Source organism: Scyliorhinus torazame, chromosome 4 (genome assembly GCF_047496885.1).
Source record: "Scyliorhinus torazame isolate Kashiwa2021f chromosome 4, sScyTor2.1, whole genome shotgun sequence".
NCBI lineage: Eukaryota > Metazoa > Chordata > Chondrichthyes > Carcharhiniformes > Scyliorhinidae > Scyliorhinus > Scyliorhinus torazame.
The window spans coordinates 82185484-82205321 of record NC_092710.1 but is presented as its reverse complement, the minus strand read 5'-3'; the positions used below and the strand labels follow the sequence as shown (position 1 = coordinate 82205321).

The following is a 19838-nucleotide window of genomic DNA, read 5'->3' as shown; positions in this document are numbered from 1 at the left end:
TCCGGTTTCCTCCCACAGTCCAAAGATGTGCAGGTTAGGTGGATTGGCCATGATAAATTGCCCTTAGTGTCCAAAATTGCCCTTGGTGTTGGGTGGAGGTGTGGACCTTGGGTAGGGTTCTCTTTCCAAGAGCCGGTGCAGTCTCAAAGGGCCGAATGGCCTCCTTCTGCACTATAAATTCAATGATAATCTATGATTAATCTAGGACAAAGGTTCGGCACAACATCGTGGGCCGAAGGGCCTGTTCTGTGCTGTATTTTCTATGTTCTATGTTCTCCTGAACTCCAGGGTGTTCCGACACTCCAAAGATCGCCATCCCTGGACTCGGCACCACCCGCGTACCTAGCACCTTGGACATTGCCTTGGCAAACCCCTGCCAGAATCCACCAAGCTTCGGGCATGCCCAAAACATATGGACATGGTTTGCTGGGCTTCCCACACACCTCACACATCTGTCTTCTACCCCGAAAAACCTGGTCATCCTCGACGCCATCATGTGTGCCCGGTGTACCACTTTAAACTGTATTAGACTGAGCCCGGCACATGATGAGGAATTAACCCTGCTTCGGGCGTCCGCCCACAGACCCGCCTCTAACTCCCCACCTAGCTCCTCCTCCCACTTGCCCTTCAGTTCCTCCACCGGGGTCTCCTCCGCCTCCAACAACTCCTGATAGATATCCAACACTTTCCCCTCCCCCACCCAGGTACCGGACACTACTCTGTCCTGTATCCCTCATGGCGGGATCAGCGGGAAAGCCAACACCTGTTTCCTCAGAAAGTCCCGGACTTGCAGATATCTGAAACCATTCCTCCAGCGCCTACAGACTGGGAAAACTCCCGTCTAGGAATAGATCTCCCATGCGTCTAATTCCTGCTCTCTGCCAGCTCCGGTACCCGCCATCTATCCTGCCTGGCGCGAACCTGTGGTTATTGCAAATCGGGGTCCAGACTGACCTCCTCCACTGTCCCCAGATCCTCAATGCCGCCACCACCACTGGACTTGTGGAGTAACGGGCCGGCGAGAACGGCAGAGGTGCCGTTACCAGTGCTCCCAAACTGGTGCCTTTGCATGATGCTGCCTCCACCTGCTCCCACACCGACCCCTCCCCCACCACCCACTCCCTAATCATCGCTATATTCGCCGCCCAGTAGTAGTTGCAGAAGTTCGGCAGCGCCAACCCACCCTCCCCCGGCTGTGCTCGAACAACATTTTCTTCACCCGGTTTTATTCGCCCATACAAAGCCCAAAATAATCTTGTTTACCCGCATGAAAAAGGCCTTAGGGATGAAGATGGGGAGGCACTGGAAGACAAACAAAAATCTGGGGAGCACTGTCATTTTCACGGTCTGTACCCTCCCTGCCAGCGATAGCGGGAGCATATCCCATCTTTTAAAGTCCCCCGCCATTTGCTCCACCAGCCGGGTTAGGTTGAGCCTATTTAATGCCTCCCATTTCCAAGCCATCTGTATTCCCAGGTATGCTCCTCTCTACCATCTTGAGTGGCAACTCCTTTAGTCTCCTCTCCTGCCCCCTTGCCTGGATCACGAACAATTCACTTTTTCCCATGTTCAATTTGTACCCCGGGAACCTGCCAAATTCCCCCAAGATCTACATAACCTCTCCCATCCCCTCCACCGGGTCCGAGATGTATAAGAGCAGATCGTCCGGGGACAGCAAAACCCGGTGCTCCACCCCCCCCCCACCCCCCCCCCCCCCCCCCCACCCCCCCCCACCCCCGAACCAGCCCCTGCCACTTCCTTGATGCTCTCAGGCCGTGGCGAATCCAGAGCGAACAGCAACGGGGAGAGGGGGCACCCCTGCCTCGCCCCTCGGTGTAGCTTAAAGTACTCTGACCTCAGCCGGTTCGTGCACACACTCACTACCGGCGCCTGGTAGAGCAATCACACCCAGTCGATGAGGCCCTCCCCAAACCCAAACCTTCCCAGCGTCTCCCAAAGATACTCCCACTCCACCTGATCAAAAGCCTTCTCCACGTCCATCGCAACCAACACCTCCGCCTCCTCTCCTTCTGAGGGCATCATAATTACATTCAAAAGCCTCCGAACGTTAGCATTGAGCTGTCTACCCTTAACAAATCCGGTTTGGTCCTCCCCTATCACCCCCGGGACACAGTCTTCTATCCTGGTGGCCAAAATCTTAGCCAGCAGCTTGGCATCGATGTTCAAAAGCGAGATCAGCCTATATGACCCACGTTACTCCGGGTCTTTTTCTCGTTTAAAGATGAGCGGAATCGAGGCCTGCAACATCGTTGGGGGGAGGACTCCCCTCTCTTTAGCCTCATTAAAGGTCGTCATCAGCATTGGGCACAACACCTCTGAGAACTTCTTATAGAATTCTACCGGGTAACCGTCCGGCCCCGGAGCCTTGCCCGACTGCATGCCCTCCAGTCCTCTGCCTCAATCAGGGCCCCCAGCCCCTCGACCAGGTCCTCCTCCACCCTTGGAAACCTCAACTGATCCAGGAACTGCTTCATCCCTACTACACTAGGCGGGGATTCCGCCTCATATAATTTGGGTCCAAGACCATGTTGCCCTCCCTATTCCTTACTCCCCCAATCTCCCTGGCCGCTTCTCCCTTAGCTGGTGCGCCTTTTCCCCATACTCGTAGACCGCCCCCTTGTCTTCCTCAACTGCTCCACCGCCCTCCCCATGGTCAACAACTCAAACTCTGCGTGTAATTTCCGACGCTCCCTCAGGAGCCCCGCATCCGGGGCTTCCGCATAGCTCCTGTCCACTCGAAGTATCTCCCCCACTAATCTCTCCCTCTCTGCTCGTTCCACCTTTTCTCTGTGGCACCGAATCAAAATTAGTTCCCCTCTTACAACTGCTTTCAGAGCCTCCCAAACCACCGCTGCAGATACCTCACCCGTATCGTTTGTATCCAGGTAATTCTGGATGGATTTATTCACCCACCCGCAAACCGCTTCGTCCGCTAACAACCCCACATCCAGTCTCCACAGCGGGAGCTGTCCTCTCTCCTCACTCAACCGCAAATCCACCCAATGCGGGGCATGCTCAGAGTCTGCAATCGCCGAATATTCCGCCCCGCCACCTTCGGAATTAGCGCCCTGCTTAGAACAACAAAATCAATGCGGGAGTAGACTTCATGGACATGAGTAAAAAACGGAAACTTCCTCGCCCTCGGCCGTTCGGATCTCCACGTGTCTCCCCCCACCCTCCCCATCTGCTCCACAAAACCCCTCAACTCCTTCACCGAGGCAGGCCTCCTTCCAGTCCTGGATTTTGACTGGTCCAGATCGGGATCAATGACTGCGTTAAAGTCTCCGCCCATGATCAGGCCGTGAGACTCTAGGTCCGGGATCTTGCCTAACACCCGCCTCATAGACCCCACATCGACCCAGTTCGGAGCGTATACGTTTACAAGCACCACCCGCACACCCTCCAGCTTCCCACTCACCCCCTTATGTGCCACAATTCTCCCAGCTTCAAATGCCACCCACTTACTGATCAATATCGCTACCCCCCTGGTCTTTGAGTCCAGCCCAGAGTGAAACACCTGACCAACCCACCCCTTTCTCAATCTCGTCTGATCAATAATCTTTAGATGTGTCTCCTGAAGCATTTTGCTACGTCTGCCTTCATCCCCTTTAAATGCGCGAAAACGCGAGCGCTTTTGATCGGATCATTCAAACCCCTCACATTCCACGTAATCAGCCTGGACAGGGGGTTACCCCCCCCCCCCCCCCCCGCCGACTAGCCATAACCTTTTTTGGGCCAGCCCAGAGCCCATGCCCCCCGCTTCCCCAAGCTCCCCCACAAGCAGCAACCGCCCTCAACCTCCCTTTTTCCCCCGATAATAGTTCCTCCCCTGTCAGCGAAGAAGCCTCCCCCTCCCCCACAACAGCCCCCGAAACCTAATCCCCCAGGTCAAGCACCATCTTAGCACATGTTCACCCCCCACCTCGCTTCCGAGAGTCAGCTGACCCATGCTGACCCCGACAGCCTCCGCCCTTGCTGCCAAACAGTCTGGCTCCCTATTGTTCGAACCCCTCTCCCGACATGCATAAACCATTTGACAACATCGCAGTCCCCAGTATGTAAACAACCTCAAGTAAAAGAAATTAACAGAAACCAATGCAGAAACAATCGATTGAAACCAGACCCAACCTCCAACAGAATTGCACCAACTTCGGGGACCCCCTCTCCCCTCCCCAATCTCTCCAAAAACAAAGCACCCTCAAACCACCACCCCAGCCCAATACTTAATCCAGAACTACATACAGTCTTATTTGAACCGATACAAGAATTACAAGAATTACAAACTGCCGCCACATCACTCCTTCAAGACTTAAGTGTCCTTCAAAATGCTTCCAACTTCTTTTCTTTGATAAAAGACCATACATCATCCGGTGCCTCAAAGTAAAAGTGCCGGTCTTCGTGCGTAACCCACAACCGCGCTGAATACAGCATCACGAATTTCACCCCCTTCTTGAAGAGGATCGCCTTCACCCGGTTAAACTCAGCACATCTCTTGGCCAGCTCCGCTCCCAGGTTCTGATAGATGCGCACCTTGCTGTTCTCCCATCTGCTGCTCCGCTCCTTCTTGGCCCACCGCAAGACAAGTTCTTTGTCCGAAAAACGGTGGAAACGCACCACCATGGCCCTCGGCGGGTCATTCGCCTTAGGCTTCCTTGCGAGGGCTCGATGCGGTCCGTCCACTTCCAGGGGCCGAGAAACCGCCCCGGTCCCCATCAGCGTCTCCAGCATGCTCGCTACATATGCTCCCGCATTCGACCCCTCAATTCCTTTGGGGAGGCCTACGATCCTTACGTTCTGCCACCTGGACCTGTTCTCCAGTTCCTCCAGCTTCCCCTGCATTCTCTTGTGGCGCACATCCAATACCTCCACCTTGTGCTCCAGAACGGTTAGATAGTCCTCCTGGCTGGACAACTTCAGCTCAATTTCTTGTATCCCTCTGTCAATATTAACACTCTCCCGGAGACCCCTGTAAATATTAACACACTCCCAGAGCACCCTGTAAATATTAACACACTCCCAGAGCCCCCTGTAAATATTAACACACTCCCAGAGCCCCCTGTAAATATTAACACACTCCCGGAGACACCCTGTAAATATTAACACACTCCCGGAGACCACCTGTAAATATTAACACACTCCCAGAGCCCCCTGTAAATGTTAACACACTCCCGGAGACCCCTTGTAAATATTAACACACTCCCAGAGACCCCCTGTAAATATTAACACACTCCCAGAAACCCCCTGTAAATATTAACACATTCCCGGCGACCCCCTGTAAATGTTAACACACTCCCGGAGACCCCTTGTAAATATTAACACACTCCCAGAGACCCCCTGTAAATATTAACACACCCCCAGACACCCCCTGTAAATATTAACCCACTCCTGGAGACCCCCTGTAAATATTAACACACTCCCAGAGACCCCCTGTAAATATTAACACACCCCCAGACACCCCCTGTAAATATTAACACACTCCCAGAGACCCCCTGTAAATATTAACACTCTACCTGAGACCCCCTGTAAATATTAACAAACTCCCGGAGACCCCCTGTAAATATTAACACTCTCCTGGAGACAACCTGTAAATATTAACACTCTTCTGGAGACCCCCTGTAAATATTAACACTCTCCCGGGGACCCCCTGTAAATATTAACACTCTCCCGGAGACCCCCTGTTAATATTAACACACCCCCGGAGACCCCCTGTAAATATTAACACACTCCCGGAGACCCCCTGTAAATATTAACACTCTCCCGGGACCCCCTGTAAATATTAACACTCTCCCGGAGACCCCCTGTTAATATTAACACACTCCCAGAGACCCCCTGTAAATATTAACATTCTCCCGGAGCCCCCTGTAAATATTAACATCGTCCCTGCGACCCGCTCTAAATACTAACACCCTCTGGAAACCCCCCCGTGGAAATATTAACACACATCTGCGACCCCCTGTGAACATTAACAGACTTCCGGGGTCTCCCTCTAAATTGGTTGGCGCAGGAAAAAGGGGTTCCATTTTGTTGGAACGGTCTGAGTCCATTGTCCATGCGGAAAGGTAAATAGGGTGGTCTCAAGGACTTTAATCTAGTAAGCGGGGGGAGGCCTCGGGGGAAGTCAATACAGTTTCAAAAATAAGTCACAGACAGAGAGTATAGAAATAGTCAGGAATCCTACTTCAGTTACGGCAGGCAATGGCAAACTATCAGAAGTATATTGATTAAACCAGAAGAGAGAAATAATAAACAGGTGAATAAAGTATCAATGCGGAGGGACAGGTTAGAGTGTATGGCCCACGTAAGAGTTCGATGTTTAACTGTACAGAATGTCAAAAATACATTAACTAGCTGCAGGCACAAAGCTGTTACTGAGGCATGTCGACCAGATGGTCAGGACTGGGAACTTAATATACCAGGTTATAAGGTTTACAGAACGGACAGGGTAAATGGCAGGGAGGTGCTGGGGAATAGCCTTACTGATTGGAAACAGATTCAATTCATTGGTGAGGGAGGATATAATGAGGGGAAAGCATCCAATGGAGACCATGTGGATGGAACCGAGGATCTAAAACTGTAATAGGTGTCGTGTAAAGACCCCCTGAGCAGCTCAGAAGTGCCAGATTGTATAAATGCAGAAATGTGGCACGTGTGCTGCAAAGGCAAAGTCGTATTTCTTTTCTTTTTATAAATTTCAAGTGTCCAATTCTTTTTTTTTTCCAATTAAGGGGCAATTTAGCATGGACAATCCACCTACCCTGCACATTGTTGGGTTGTGGGGGTAAGACACACATAGACGCGTCGTATGGGACGGGTCGTATGGGTCGTATGAGACCACGTATGGGCAGCACGGTGGCACAGTGGTTAACACAGTTGCTTCGGGGTGCCAGGTTCAATTCCCGGCTTGGGTCACTGTCTGTGAGGAGTCTGCATGTTCTCCCCGTGTGTGCTTGGGTTTCCTCTGGGTGCTCCGGTTTCCTCCCACAGTCCAAAGATGTGCAGGTTAGGTGAATTGCCCATGCTAAATTGCCCTTAGGTTAGATGGGGTTACTGGGTTAAGGTGATGTGTGGGCTTAAGTGGGGTGCTCTTTCCAAGAGCCGGTGCACCTGTCAGAAAGGAAGTAAATTTCTGGAGTGTCAGGGATAATTTCCTACATCAATACGTCCTGGATTCAACAAGGGAACAAGCAATATTTGATTTTGTAATGAGTAATGAGCGAGATTTAATTAGAGTCATCGAGGTTTGCAGCACGGAAACAGGCCCTTCAGCCCTTCTTGTCTATGCCGCCCAATTTTTACCACTAAGCTAGTCCCAATTACCCGCATTTGGCCCATATCCCTCGACACCCATCCTTACCCATATAACTGTCAAAATGCTTTTTAAAAGACAAAATTTGTACCCGCCTCTACAACTGCCTCAGTTCCAGACACTCACCACCCTGTATGTGAAAAAGCGACTCCTCTGGATCCTTTTGTGTCTCTCCCCTTTCACCTTAAAACTATGCCCTCTAGCTTGAGACTCCCCTACCTTTGCGAGAAGGTGGACTAATTGTGTGTGAACATTTATCAAATATTATCACACTCGCATGGACTCACATTATCATTCGATGGTTCTTCCTCCATTACTGCCTGGATACTGTAGGCAAGGAAGCAGAGAAGAGCCCCAATCCACAGCAAAATTGAGAATCCGCCAAATAATTGGCGGCAGAATTTGACCCATTCTGGAGTGGTGGGAGGTGGGGTCAGTGCGTTGGGCCCCTCCAGAGCCAGAACCTCAGCTGCACGGGCAGATGTCAGACCCTGGGGGAAGAGAGAGAGATTTGTGAGATCGAGGTAGAGCCTGTCAGAGAGAAAGGGAGACGTGAAGAGAGAGTGTGCTTATGTGTGTGAGAGAGAAAGAGGTCAGGGGAATGTGAGAGAGTGAGCGTAGGGGATAGTGAGGGAGCCTTGCGCAGAAGGGAGTTAAAGAGAGTAAGGGAGAGTGAGAGAGAGACAAAGGAAGGGAGTGAGGATTTGGTAGAGAATAAGAATGAGCACAAGGGAAAGGGAGGGAGAATGAGGGAGACACAGAAAGAAGGAACTGTAGGAGAGAAAGGTAGAGACAGAGGGCACGAGAGAGAAAGTTAGTTCGGCCAGCATTTGTTGCCCATCCCCAATTGCCTCTTGAGAAGGTGGTGGTGAGCTTCCTTCTTGAACCGCTGCAGACAATGTGGTGTAGGTATCTGCTACTCTTGTCCTTCTGGATGGTATTGGTTGTGGGTTAGGAAGGTGCTAAGGAGCCTTGGTGAGTTCATGTAGTGCATCTTGAGACAGTACACACGGTTGCTATTGTTTGATTGACTGATTGATATTTATTGTGTGTGGCTGGTGGAGAAGCTGAATGATTATGGATGCGGTGCTAATCAAAGCTTCTTGAGTGTTGTTGGAGCTGCATCCGTCCAGGCAAGTGGAGAGTATTCCGTCACACACCTGACTTGTGCTTTGTAGATGGTGGACAGGCTTTGTGGAGGCAGGAAGTGAGTTACTTGCTGCAGGATTCCCAGCCTCTGACCTGTTGAGAAAGCCACAGTATTTATACGGCTAGTCCAGTTTAGTTTCTGGTCAATGGTAACCCCCTGGATGTTGATAGTGGGGGATTCAGCGATGGTCATAGAATCATACAAGCACAGAAAAGGCTCTTTGGCCCATCGTATCTGCGCTGGTCAAAAACAACCTCCTAACCATTCTAATCCCATTTTCCAGCACTTGGCCCATAGCCTGTATGCTCTGGGATTGCAGTTGCACATCTAAATACTTCTTCAATGTTATGAGGGTCTCTGCATCCACCACCCTTTCAGGCAGCGAGTTCCAAACTCCCACCACCCTCTGGGTAAAAAGGTTTTCCTTCACATCCCCCCCATCTAAACCTCCTGCCCTTTACCTTAAATCTATGCCCCCTGATCATTGACCCAACCACCATGGGCAAAAGTTTTTTACTGTCTATTCGATCTTTGCCGCACATTATTTTATACATCCCAATCATGTCCCCCCCTCAGTCTCCTCTGCTCCAAGGAAAACAATCCAAATCTATCCAATCTCTCTTCATAACTAAACCTTTCCAGTCCAGGCAACATCATGGTAAATCTCCTCTGCACCCTTTCCAGTGCTATCACATCCCTCATGTAATGTGGATTCCAGAACTGCACACAATACCTAGCTGTGGCTGAACCAACATATAACTAACGTGTTAGTCACCACTGTTGTATTATATTGTATATATGGGTATTACGGTAGTACTACAGGTACGGGGGTAGATCCCTGCCTGCTGGCCCCGCCCAGTAGGTGGAGTATAAATGTGTGTGCTCTCCGAACAGCAGCCATTTCGTCAGCTGCTGTAGGAGGTCACACATCTGTGTAATAAAGCTTCGATTACTTCTACTCTCGTCTCGTCGTAATTGATAGTGCATCAGGTAATGCCATTGAATATCAAGGGACAATGGTTAGTGTGGTAAAAGTAAAATAAATGTAAATGTCGCCACAGTCCCAGAGGACCGTAAGATGCTCTTACCTTTGCAAAAGAGTTGACTGGCGGTGATTTAACCCGAGGGCCACCACACCTCAAACGAGGGGCACGGTTGAGAAGACGGGGCTTTTATTAATAATCTCAGCCGTACAGGAATTGAACCCGTGCTCCGTATCACAAACCAGCCGTCAATGGCCCACATGACCGACTCAGGGTCCAATCGCGCAGGAGGGCGTGAACCCCAGCCAATCGGGAGTTTGCGCGGAGCCCTGAAAGCAGATCCAGGGTAGTGTGGAGCCCTGAACCAAAGTGTTAAAGTCTCTTATATTGAGTTCTGTACTTGTTAATTAACTGCCTTTGCCTTTCATCAATAAACCCCTCGTTAACTACTGGAAGCCTCCAGTGCATGTCTTGAGCCACCATAGTTAGATTCATTCTTGTTGGAGATGGTCATTGCCTGGCACTTGAGTAGCGTGAATGAAACTTGCCACTTGATGAAGGTCATTCATGAAGCAACTGAAGATGGTTGGGCCTCGGACACTACCTTGAGGAGCTCCTGCAGTGATGTCCTGGAAGTGAGATGATTGACTTCCAACCACCAACCAACCTTTGTGCCAGGTATGACTCCAACCAGCGGAGAGTTTTCCCCGATTCCCATTGGCTCCAGTTTTGCTCGGGCTCCTTGATGCTGCACTCGGTCAAATGCTGCCGAAATGTCAAGGACAGTCACTCACACAGTGGTTAGCACAGTTGCTTCACAGCTCCAGGGTCCCAGGTTCCATTCCCGGCTTGGGTCACTGTCTGTGCGGAGTCTGCACATCCTCCCTGTGCCTGCGTGGGTTTCCTCCGGGTGCTCCGGTTTCCTCCCACAGTCCAAAGATGCGCAGGTTAAGTGGATTGGCCATGCTAAATTGCCCTTAGTGTCCAAAAAGGTTAAGTGGGGTTACTGGGACAGGGTGGAGGCATGGGCTTGACTAGGGTGTTCTTTCCAAGGGTCGGTGCAAACTCAATGGGCCGATTGGCCTCCTTCTGCACTGTAAATTCTATGATTTCTTCATATCTGGAGTTCTGCTCTTTTGACCATGCAAGGCTGTAATGATGCCAATGTTGCAACTGTACTGGAACATTATGGCTAGGGGTACAGCAAGTTCTGGAGCACAAATCTTCAGTACAATTGCCAGAATATTGTCAGGGCCTTGGGCCTTTGCAGTAGCCAGTGCCTTCAGCCATTCCTTATATCATGTGGAGCAAATCAAACTGGCTGAAGACCGGCATCTGTGACACTAGAGACCTCTGGAGGCGGCCAATGGTGTAAAGCTGTTCAGAGAAGTAGGCTAATACCTGGATTAAACGGGTTGGTTTATGAGGAAAGGCTGGACAGTCTTGACTTGTAAATACTAGAGTTTAGAAGAGTAAGAGGCGACTTGGTTGAAACATGTAAGATCCTGAGTGGCCTGAATTAGAAACAGAAAACGTTGGAAAAACTCAGCAGGTCTCTGTGGAAAGAATCATAGAATTTACAGTGCAGAAGGAGGCCATTCGGCCCATCGAGTCTGCACTGGCTCTTTGAAAGCCCACACCTCCACCCTATCCCCGTCACCCAGTAACCCCACCCAACACTAAGGGAAATTTTGGACAATAAGGGCAATTTATCATGGCCAATTCACCTAACCTGCACATCTTTGGACTGTGGGAGGAAACCGGAGCACCCGGAGGAAACCCACGCAGACACGGGAAGAACGTACAGACTCCGCACAGACAGTGACCCAAGCCGGAATCGAACCTGGGACCCTGGAGCTGTGAAGCAATTGTGCTATCCACAATGCTACCGTGCTGCCCAACAGAGAGAAACTGAATTAATGTTTGGAGTCTGGATGACTCTGCTTCAGAGCCCCTGAGGGGCATTGATGTGGAGAGAGCGTTTCCTCTTGTGGGAGAATCGGGAACTAGGGGTCACAGTTAAAATTAAGGGGTCGACCATTTCAGACAGAGACGAGGAGAAATGTTTTCCCTCAGAGGGCCGTGCGTCTCTGGAATTCTCTTCCTCACAAGGCAGCGGGAGCAGAATCTTCGAATATTTTTAAGGCAGAGGTGTATTCTGGATTAACAAGGGGGGGGGGGTGAAAGGTTACGGAGGGTCAGTGGGAATGTGGGGTCGAGGTTACAATCAGATCAGCCGTGATCTTATAGAATGATGGAGCAGACTCGAGGGGTCGAGTGCCATGCTCCAGATCCTAATGTCTAATCCTGTGTCTAGAATTTCTCCTGTCCAATGATCCCACCGGCTTCAGTCGCCTTGAATTGGTTCTCTGGAGGAAGTGAGAAGGTCTCCTATCGAGGAGATGGGGACAAATCTTCCACGTTAGGTGGGATACTTGTGCTCCGAGTGACATGGTCTAGGATCGCCTTAGGGCTTCACAGACAGTCACGAAAAGACGAGTGGAAAATCACGCTCAAGACCGGAACCTTTCAGCCAGTATTACTTACCCGCACAGGATGAGTTGCTTGATGCCGATATCGGTGGAGAATTGGTAAAGAATTATTTAATTAATAGCACACATTTCAATCCTCTTTGTCAAATCAACAGGACCACAGCAGGTCTATCAGGCAGTAAAGAGAGGGAGTCATAGAGTTTTATAGCTCAGCATGAGGCCCTTCGGCCCATCGTGCGTGTGCCATCCATAAAGCACCTACCTATTCCCAACGCATTTTCCAGCCTCATATGCTCTGAGGTTTTACAGCACAGAAACAGGCCCTTCAGCCCATCACACCCGCACCAGCCATCAAGCACCTATTTATTCCAATCCCATTTTCCAGCACTTGGTCCGTAGCCTTGTCTGCAATGGCATTTCAAGAGTTCATCTAAATGTTTCTTAAATGTTGTGAAGGGTTCCTGCCGCTACCCCCTATCAGGCAGCGAGTTCCAGATTCCCATCGCCCCCTGGGTGAAAAGGCTTTTCCACAAATCCCTCTAAATCTCCTGCCCCTTACCATAAATCTATGCCCCCTGGTTACTGATCCCTCCACTAAAGGGAAAGTACTTTCCTCCCTCATAATTTTATAAACCTTAATCAGCCATTCAATCAGCATGGTAGCACAGTGGTTAGCGCGGTTGCTTCACAGCTCCAGGGTCCCAGGTTCGATTCTGGCTTGGGTCACTGTCTGTGCGGAGTCTGCACGCTCTTCCCGTGTGCGCGTGGGTTTCCTCCGGGTGCTCCGGTTTCCTCCCACAGTCCAAAGATGTGCAGGTTCGGTGGATTGACGATGATAAATTGCCCTTAGTGTCCAAAAAGGTTAGGTGGGGTTCCGGGGATAGGGCGGAGGCGTGGGCTTAAATTGGGTGCTCTTTCCTAAGTGCCGGTGCAGACTCGATGGCCAATTTGCCTCTTTCTGCACTGCAAATTCTATGATTCTCTGCTCCAGATAAACAACCCCAGCCTATTCAGTCTCACGATACCTGAAACGTTCCAGCTCAGGCATCCTGGTGAATCTCCTCTGCACCCTCTCCAGTGCAATCACATTCTCCCTGTAGTGTGGCAACCAGAACTACTTTAACTGTGGCCTGACAAGAGTTTTATACAGCTCCATTATTACCTCCCTGATCTTATATTCTGTGCCTCGGCTAATGGAAACAAGTACCCCAAATGACCTTTTCAGCACCTTATTTACCTGTCCTGCTGTCGTCAGGGACCTATGCACATGCACCCCAAGGTACATCTGGTCCTCTGTACTTCATTGTGTATTCCCTTCTCGTTAGTCCCCCCTCAAAATGCATCAGCTGACTTGCAGTGGTCAGTGTGGACTACCCAATACCTGCCTGGATTTGATTTTTATTTCTTCATGGCACGTGGTAAGTGCTTTGAAATTAAAAAGTCTGATGATGTCAATGAAGCTATTGTCTTAAAAAATTTTACTAATGCCCCTCAGGGAACAAAATCTGCCATCCTTCCCTCGGTCCGGCCTACATGTGATTCCAGATCCACAAAGTGATGTGACTGACTCTTAAATACCTCTGAAATGATCACTCAGTTCAAGGGCAATTAAGGATGGGCAATAAAAGCCAGCCTTCTCAACAATACCCACATCCCTGTGAATGAATAAAGAAATTGTTTACAGTATGAATTTTTAATCCAGATTTACGCATCAAGATAAAATTCCTGGTAGGGTTTGAACCCTCGCCATCCCTCCACTCTGTCCGCCCCCCCCCCCCCCCCGCCCCCAGAGCTGAGCCTCTGGATGGCTAGTCTGGCGACACTACCATTCCGCCACCATCTCCCCTGATGTGACGGGGAGGGGGAGGCAGGGCAGGGTGTGCCACATTTATATCAAAAATTGATCTGTTGAAAAGGGATGCTGGCAGGTTCCCTCGACACGGAGAAATCTCGGCTTTCGCCACCCTAGACAACCTTTCCCAACGCTGTGTTATGCTAACAAAATGCCAAGGCCACATTCCAGAGGTTAAACGAGGTGGGTGTGGGGCAGGTTCCCCAGCGGTGTCGATGATTTGATTTATTGTCACATGTACCGAACTGCAGTGAAAAGTATTTTTCTGCGGCCAAGGGAGTGTACACAGTACGTACATAGTAAACAAAAGAATAATCAACAGAGAACATTGACAAATGGTACATCGACAAACAGTGATTGGTGACAGTGCGGAACAAGGGGCCAAGCAAAGCAAATACATGAGCAAGAGCAGCATAGGGTGGTGTGAATAGTGTTCTTACAGGGAACAGATCAGTCCGAGGGGGAGTCGTTGAGGAGTCTTGTAGCTGTGGGTCCTGCTGGTACACAGTGACACCTGGAGGGACCACTTGGAACTGCTGCCAGCATGGCTGACATCGTGGAAGTCTTGCAAAGTGGCAGATTGCAAAAGTCTCGAGTAACCAACCCTGGGGACCTGCAGTGTGTCAGGGGCAGGTGCCGCCAAGGACACAGCCGCACCCACCCAAGACTAAAAGAGCCATTTTCTGGGATGTGTAGCAGTACAGCGACCCCACTGATGGAGTTGTTACAAAGAAAAGTAAAAGAGGGTTGTGTGTTCGGGGATGATCTTTGGAGAAGCTGAAAGCCACCTTGATCATTGAACTGGTGTTGACCACCCCTAACGTCATTCAGCCTTTCAGGATAGCTGTAGACGCAAGTAATGCAGGCAGGGGAGGGTGCAGTAGGTGCCGTTCTACTCCGAGAGGATGGGTCAGGTGCAGAAAGGCCAATGGCGTCATTCAACAAAACATTAAATCGACACCAAGAGATACCCTACTGTGGGAAAGGAAAATTTTGGACTGTTACAGCCTCTTTTTTAAAATAAATTTCAAGTACCCAATTATTTGTTTTTCCAATTAAGGGGCAATTTAGCATGGCGAATCCAGGCAGCAGACGCGGGAGAGTGAAAGTGATAGAGGACAAAAGAAAGGGAAAGTGATAGAAAGAGGGCAATAGAGAGATAGCAGAAAGGGAGGGGAGAGCGAAAGGGAGGGCAAGAACGAAAAACAGAGAAAGGGGAAAAAAGATCATATTTGTCAAGATACACTTCCCTCTGTCATGTGAGAGTACCTTTAAGAAATGGGTGTTTAAGATATGTACCTTTAAGAAATGGGTGTTTAAGAAATGTACCTTTAAGAAATGGGTGTTTAAGAAATGTACCTTTAAGAAATGGGTGTTTAAGAAATGTACCTTTAAGAAATGGGTGTTTATCAGTGATGTCAGAGTGTGGGTGGAGCTTGGCTGTCTGTCAGCTTTTTACTTTCGTTGTAGGCTGTTTGCTGCAGGGTGTGTTTTAGTTTTGTTTTCAGTGTTGGAGCTGAAGCCAGACAGAGCAGCTGTACTGTTGATCTCTCTGCCAGAAAAGACTATCTCTTGATCATTTGGTGAATTCAGAATTATAAATATTTTCAGTAGTAAATGTAAACCTGATGAGCTTCTGTTAAAAGGTATTTCTTCTGTCTTCTGAATGTTGTTTGGGAAGTTATTAAGTATTGCTTAGTGTTGTAGTCTTTGGGGGTTGTATTTGAATTGATGGTTGCTAAGATGTTCACTGTATGTTTCAAAAAGGTTGACTTGAGTTCATAGAATAAACATTGTTTTGCTTTAAAAATTACTTTTCCATTTCTGCTGTACACACCCGTAGAGTGGGCCGTGTGCTCCCCATACTACAAACTATGAAAAGTTGTGGGTCAGGTGAACTCCTTGATACACTTTGGGGTTCTCTAAACCCTGACCCATAACACCTCACCCTCATTTTCTATCTCTGCTGTTCACCTCTTGTCCTCAACCTCTGTCCCCTCCCTTTTCCTCTTCTCCCCCTCTCCTCTTTCCCCATTCCTCACCTCTCTCCTCCCCTCCTCTCCCCCTCTCCTTGCTCCCCTCCTCTCCCCTTCTCCTCCCTCTCGTCCCCCTCTCCTTCTCTCCTCCCTCCCCACTCCTCACTTCCCTCTCCTCCACTCCCCTCCCCTCCTCCCCTCTCTCCCCTCCCTCCCCCTCTCCTCCCCTCTCTCCTTCCCCTCACCTCCCTCTCCTCCCCTCCACCCTCTTTCCCTCCCTTATTTTTCTTCCCCACTTCTCTGCCCTCTCCCTCTTTGCCTCACATATGCCTCCTTTCCTCCCCATTCCTCTCCCCCTTCTACTCCCTCCCCCTCACCTCCTGTCTCTTACCCTCCTCCTCCACTCTCCCCCACTCCCCTCCGCCCTCTCCTCCCCCCTTTCATCTCTACTCTCTCACTTCCCTTCCCCTGCTGTTCTCCCCTGCCACTGCCTCCCCTCCTTTCTCCTGGGATGGGAGAGTTGGGGGAGAGACTGTGCAGAGGGGGAGAAGGGAGGAGGGGACAAATGGTGCAGATGGAGAGAGGGTGTGAAGAGGGTAAGTGGGCAAGGGGGTGGTAAGGTAGCATACTGGGGAAAGGGGGTAAAAGGGGAGTAAGTGGGATAAGTAGGTAAGCAGGGATGAGGGATATGACGTTCACTTACCCGGGTGAGATCCGTTCCATATTTACGACTCAGCTCATCCAAACTCAACTTGTGGTCTTCCTGTGGGGTAAAGGTGAAAGGTTAGGTCATCCCTCAATGCCAAAGCAAAAGAGGCAATTCAGTCCTTCTCAGCCTGTTACACAGGAACAGGAGGACGCCATTCAACCCCTCTCGAGTCTGTTACAAGGGAACAGGAGGAGGCCATTCAGCCTTCCCGAGCCTGGTGGCCAGGAATTACCAATTTGGTTCTATAATCACCAAATTGATCTGATTACAAACCTCTGTTCACACCCTTTAAGCCTGTCCAGTTGTCAGTATCATTTAAGAATGATGCTACAATACCCTGGGCAAGTGGGCGGCCAATTCCAGCCCACTTGATTTGGAGTTGAAATTATCTCTAAATTTTTAAAATACCCAAAGTCTTTGATCTTGGCAGCCCAATAATTACAGTCACCAGGTTTATAAATTTAAACACAATTAACTTTTATTAATAAAAAGAACTATAACTAAATAAGCATAAAAATACAACTGGTTAACTATTATCTAATGTCTGACCCTCCACTCTTTAACTCACCTCACCTTCTGTACACATACCCAAGACAGACAAACACAGAGGGGATAGAGGTGGGTATAAAAGTAAAAGGATGAGAGTCTCTGTTTCAGATGGAGTCTTCCAGTTCGATTTTTCTTCAGTCGAGGCCTCCAGTTGGATGGGGTCTTTGCTTTCAGTCTGTAACAGACTGCAGACTCATCAGGGTTTTGCGACTTCTCCGCAGACTCAGAAACAGCAGGCAGGAAACATCTGGGGCAGAGAGAACGAGCAACACGCTACCTCTCCTCTCAGCGTCCAGGAGCTTTCTCTGCTGGGTCCTCTGAAAACTCCCACCTGGCAGAAGCCAATCTCTGTCTGTTGCCAGGCAGAATATTGTCCCTGGCCAATCCATTGGCCACCAGCCAACCAATCAAACCAAATTCCTCTGATCACTCGGGTACCATAAAGTTTGAGTTCTTCTGTTCAAAATCTAAATCTAAATCTTCATAGCACAGTGTATTATTTTGTGACTTTTGAGTTCCTCACTTTCCCTACTTGACTTTAAGGTGGGTCCCTGAAAGATCCATGGACCAAAATTATAATGACAAAAAATAAATATAGGAAATAAGGGAATCAACAGGAAAGGCCTCTCTCCCTAAAAGGAATGAAATGTCGGCCCGGGCATTTCATTATGAGGTATGTAAGACAGAAATCACAAACGTCCATTCATCCATCCTCGGTATATAGGTCCCAGTCCCAACTCGTGCATTGGTAAATAATCAGCCCTTAAACCTGCGATACAGCATCCATTATTCCTTCCGAAGATGTGCACAATATTAACATTGAATGATTTGAAAAAATCAGCGCGCTGATTCACCCATTGAGCATGGTCCTCAATCTCCCAAACACTGCTAGGCCTTCTGTGACCACACCATTTTTGCTTGTTTCTGCAACATATCCAACATATACTAGATTTTAGCCTCCATCTGAGCCAGTCTCTGTGGGTTCAGTTGAGACGGATGTTGCCCTATCAGGGTAGATTCGCCCATGTTCAATCAAAGTAGTGCATCCTCGTGTGTCTCTACAAATAGGGTGGCATGGTAGCACAGTGGTTATCACTGTTGCTTCACAGCTCCAGGGTCCCAGGTTCGATTCCCGGCTTGAGTCACTGTCTGTGCGGAGTCTGCACGTTCTCCCTGTGTGTGCATGGGTTTCCTCTGGGTGCTCCGGTTTCCTCCCACAGTCCAAAGATGTGCAGGTTAGGTGGATTAGCTATGCTAAATTGCCCTTAGTGTCCAAAAAAAAAGGTTAGGGAGGGTTACTGGGTTACAGGGATAGGGTGGAGGTGTGGGCTTAAGTAGGGTGCTTTTTCCAAGGGCTGGTGCAGAGTCGACAGGCCGAATGGCCTCCTTCTGCACTGTAAATTCTATGATACAAATCTGCTTATGTTTTTACAGTCTCTTTATTTTTAATTAGGGGGCAATTTAGCGTGCCCAATCTACATACCCTGCACATCTTTGGGTTGTGAGGGTGAGACCCACACAGACACGGGGAAAATATGCAAACTCCACATGGACAGTGACCCGAGGCCGGGATGGAACCCGGGTCCTCGGCGGCGTGAGGCAGCAGTGCTAACCACTGCGCCACCTTGCCGCTCCTACAATCTCTTTGTTAGATCTTTTCGCTGTTCTTCTTCAAACTAAACAAACTGTCTCTAATTGTTCTCGGATGTCCGTATTTGTTAGTCGTACAACAGGAGGGTCACTCTGTGAACTGCCCACCTCTTTTCCTACCTCGCTCTTCCCATCTGTCCTCTTCCACTATTTCTACCACCTGACGCACTTGTTCTTTCCAATCCTCTACCCTACAATGGTATTTGTTTAAACGTATTTATGGAAAATAATCGGTCCTTCTTACTACGGTCTGGAGTATCTATTTGGTAAGTCACCTCAGTTACCCTCCTAACTACCTTTCAGACACCCTGGGCGGGATTCTCCCACCCCACGCCGGGTCGGAGAATTGCCAGCGGGCGGCGTGAATCCCACCCCGCCGCTCCGACGCTGGCTGCCGAATTCTGCGGCGCCGGTTTTTGGGCGGGGATCGCGCCGTGCCGGATGGGGGCCCTTGGCAGTGGCCCCCCCGGCGATACTCCGGGCCCTGATGGGCTCAGCAGCCGCCGGTTTTCGGCCAGTCCCGCCGGTGTGGATTATACAAGGTCCATACCAGCGGGACCTGGTTTTGAGGGCGGCTTGCGGAGTCCTTGGGGGGGCGCGGGGGGATCAGGCGCTGGGCGGGGCCCCCATGGTGGCCTCGTCTGCGATCAGGGCCCACCGATCTGCGGGCAGGCCTATGCCGTGGGGGCACTCTTTCCCTCCACGCCGTCCTGTGTAAGGCTCCGCGATGGCCAGCGCGGAGAAGAAATCCCCTGCGCATGCGCCAGAACACGCTGGCGCTCCTGCGCATCCTGGCAGTGGCCCTTCGGCACCAGTTGGCGCGGCGCCAACCACTCCAGCGCCGGCCTAGGCCCCCGAAGTGCGGAATCCTCCGCACCTTCCGGGCGGCCCGACGCCGGAGTGGTTGGCGCCGCTCTTTGGCGCCGGTACGGCCTGCCCCGCCAATTGCGGAAGAATCCCGCCCCCTGAATTTCACTTTCAAACTTTTGCCCTGCAAAGGCAACTACCTAATCTCCAGCATGGAATGTTCTGGATGTGGTATGTTTGTCTGCGCCCATTTCCATTCTTGTACCTGAACCTTTAAATGTTCTTAGGCTACCCGACCAGCTCTCGTGAGTCTTTCTAGAAGCGTAGCTACGTAAAACAACAT

The 19838-nt window shown here is 50.1% G+C and overlaps 1 protein-coding gene across 1 annotated transcript in view; it reads right to left on the bottom strand.

Moving 5' to 3' along the window:
- LOC140410329 (sodium/potassium-transporting ATPase subunit alpha-2) overlaps positions 1–19838 on the bottom strand; it is a 725899-nt gene that overhangs the window by 596222 nt on the left and 109839 nt on the right. Inside the window, exons 3-4 of the mRNA XM_072498323.1 lie at positions 16484–16543; positions 7615–7818 (exon numbers count right to left, since the gene is read on the bottom strand). Coding sequence (XP_072354424.1) covers positions 7615–7818; positions 16484–16543 — 264 coding nt within the window. The remainder of the gene's footprint in view (positions 1–7614; positions 7819–16483; positions 16544–19838) is intronic.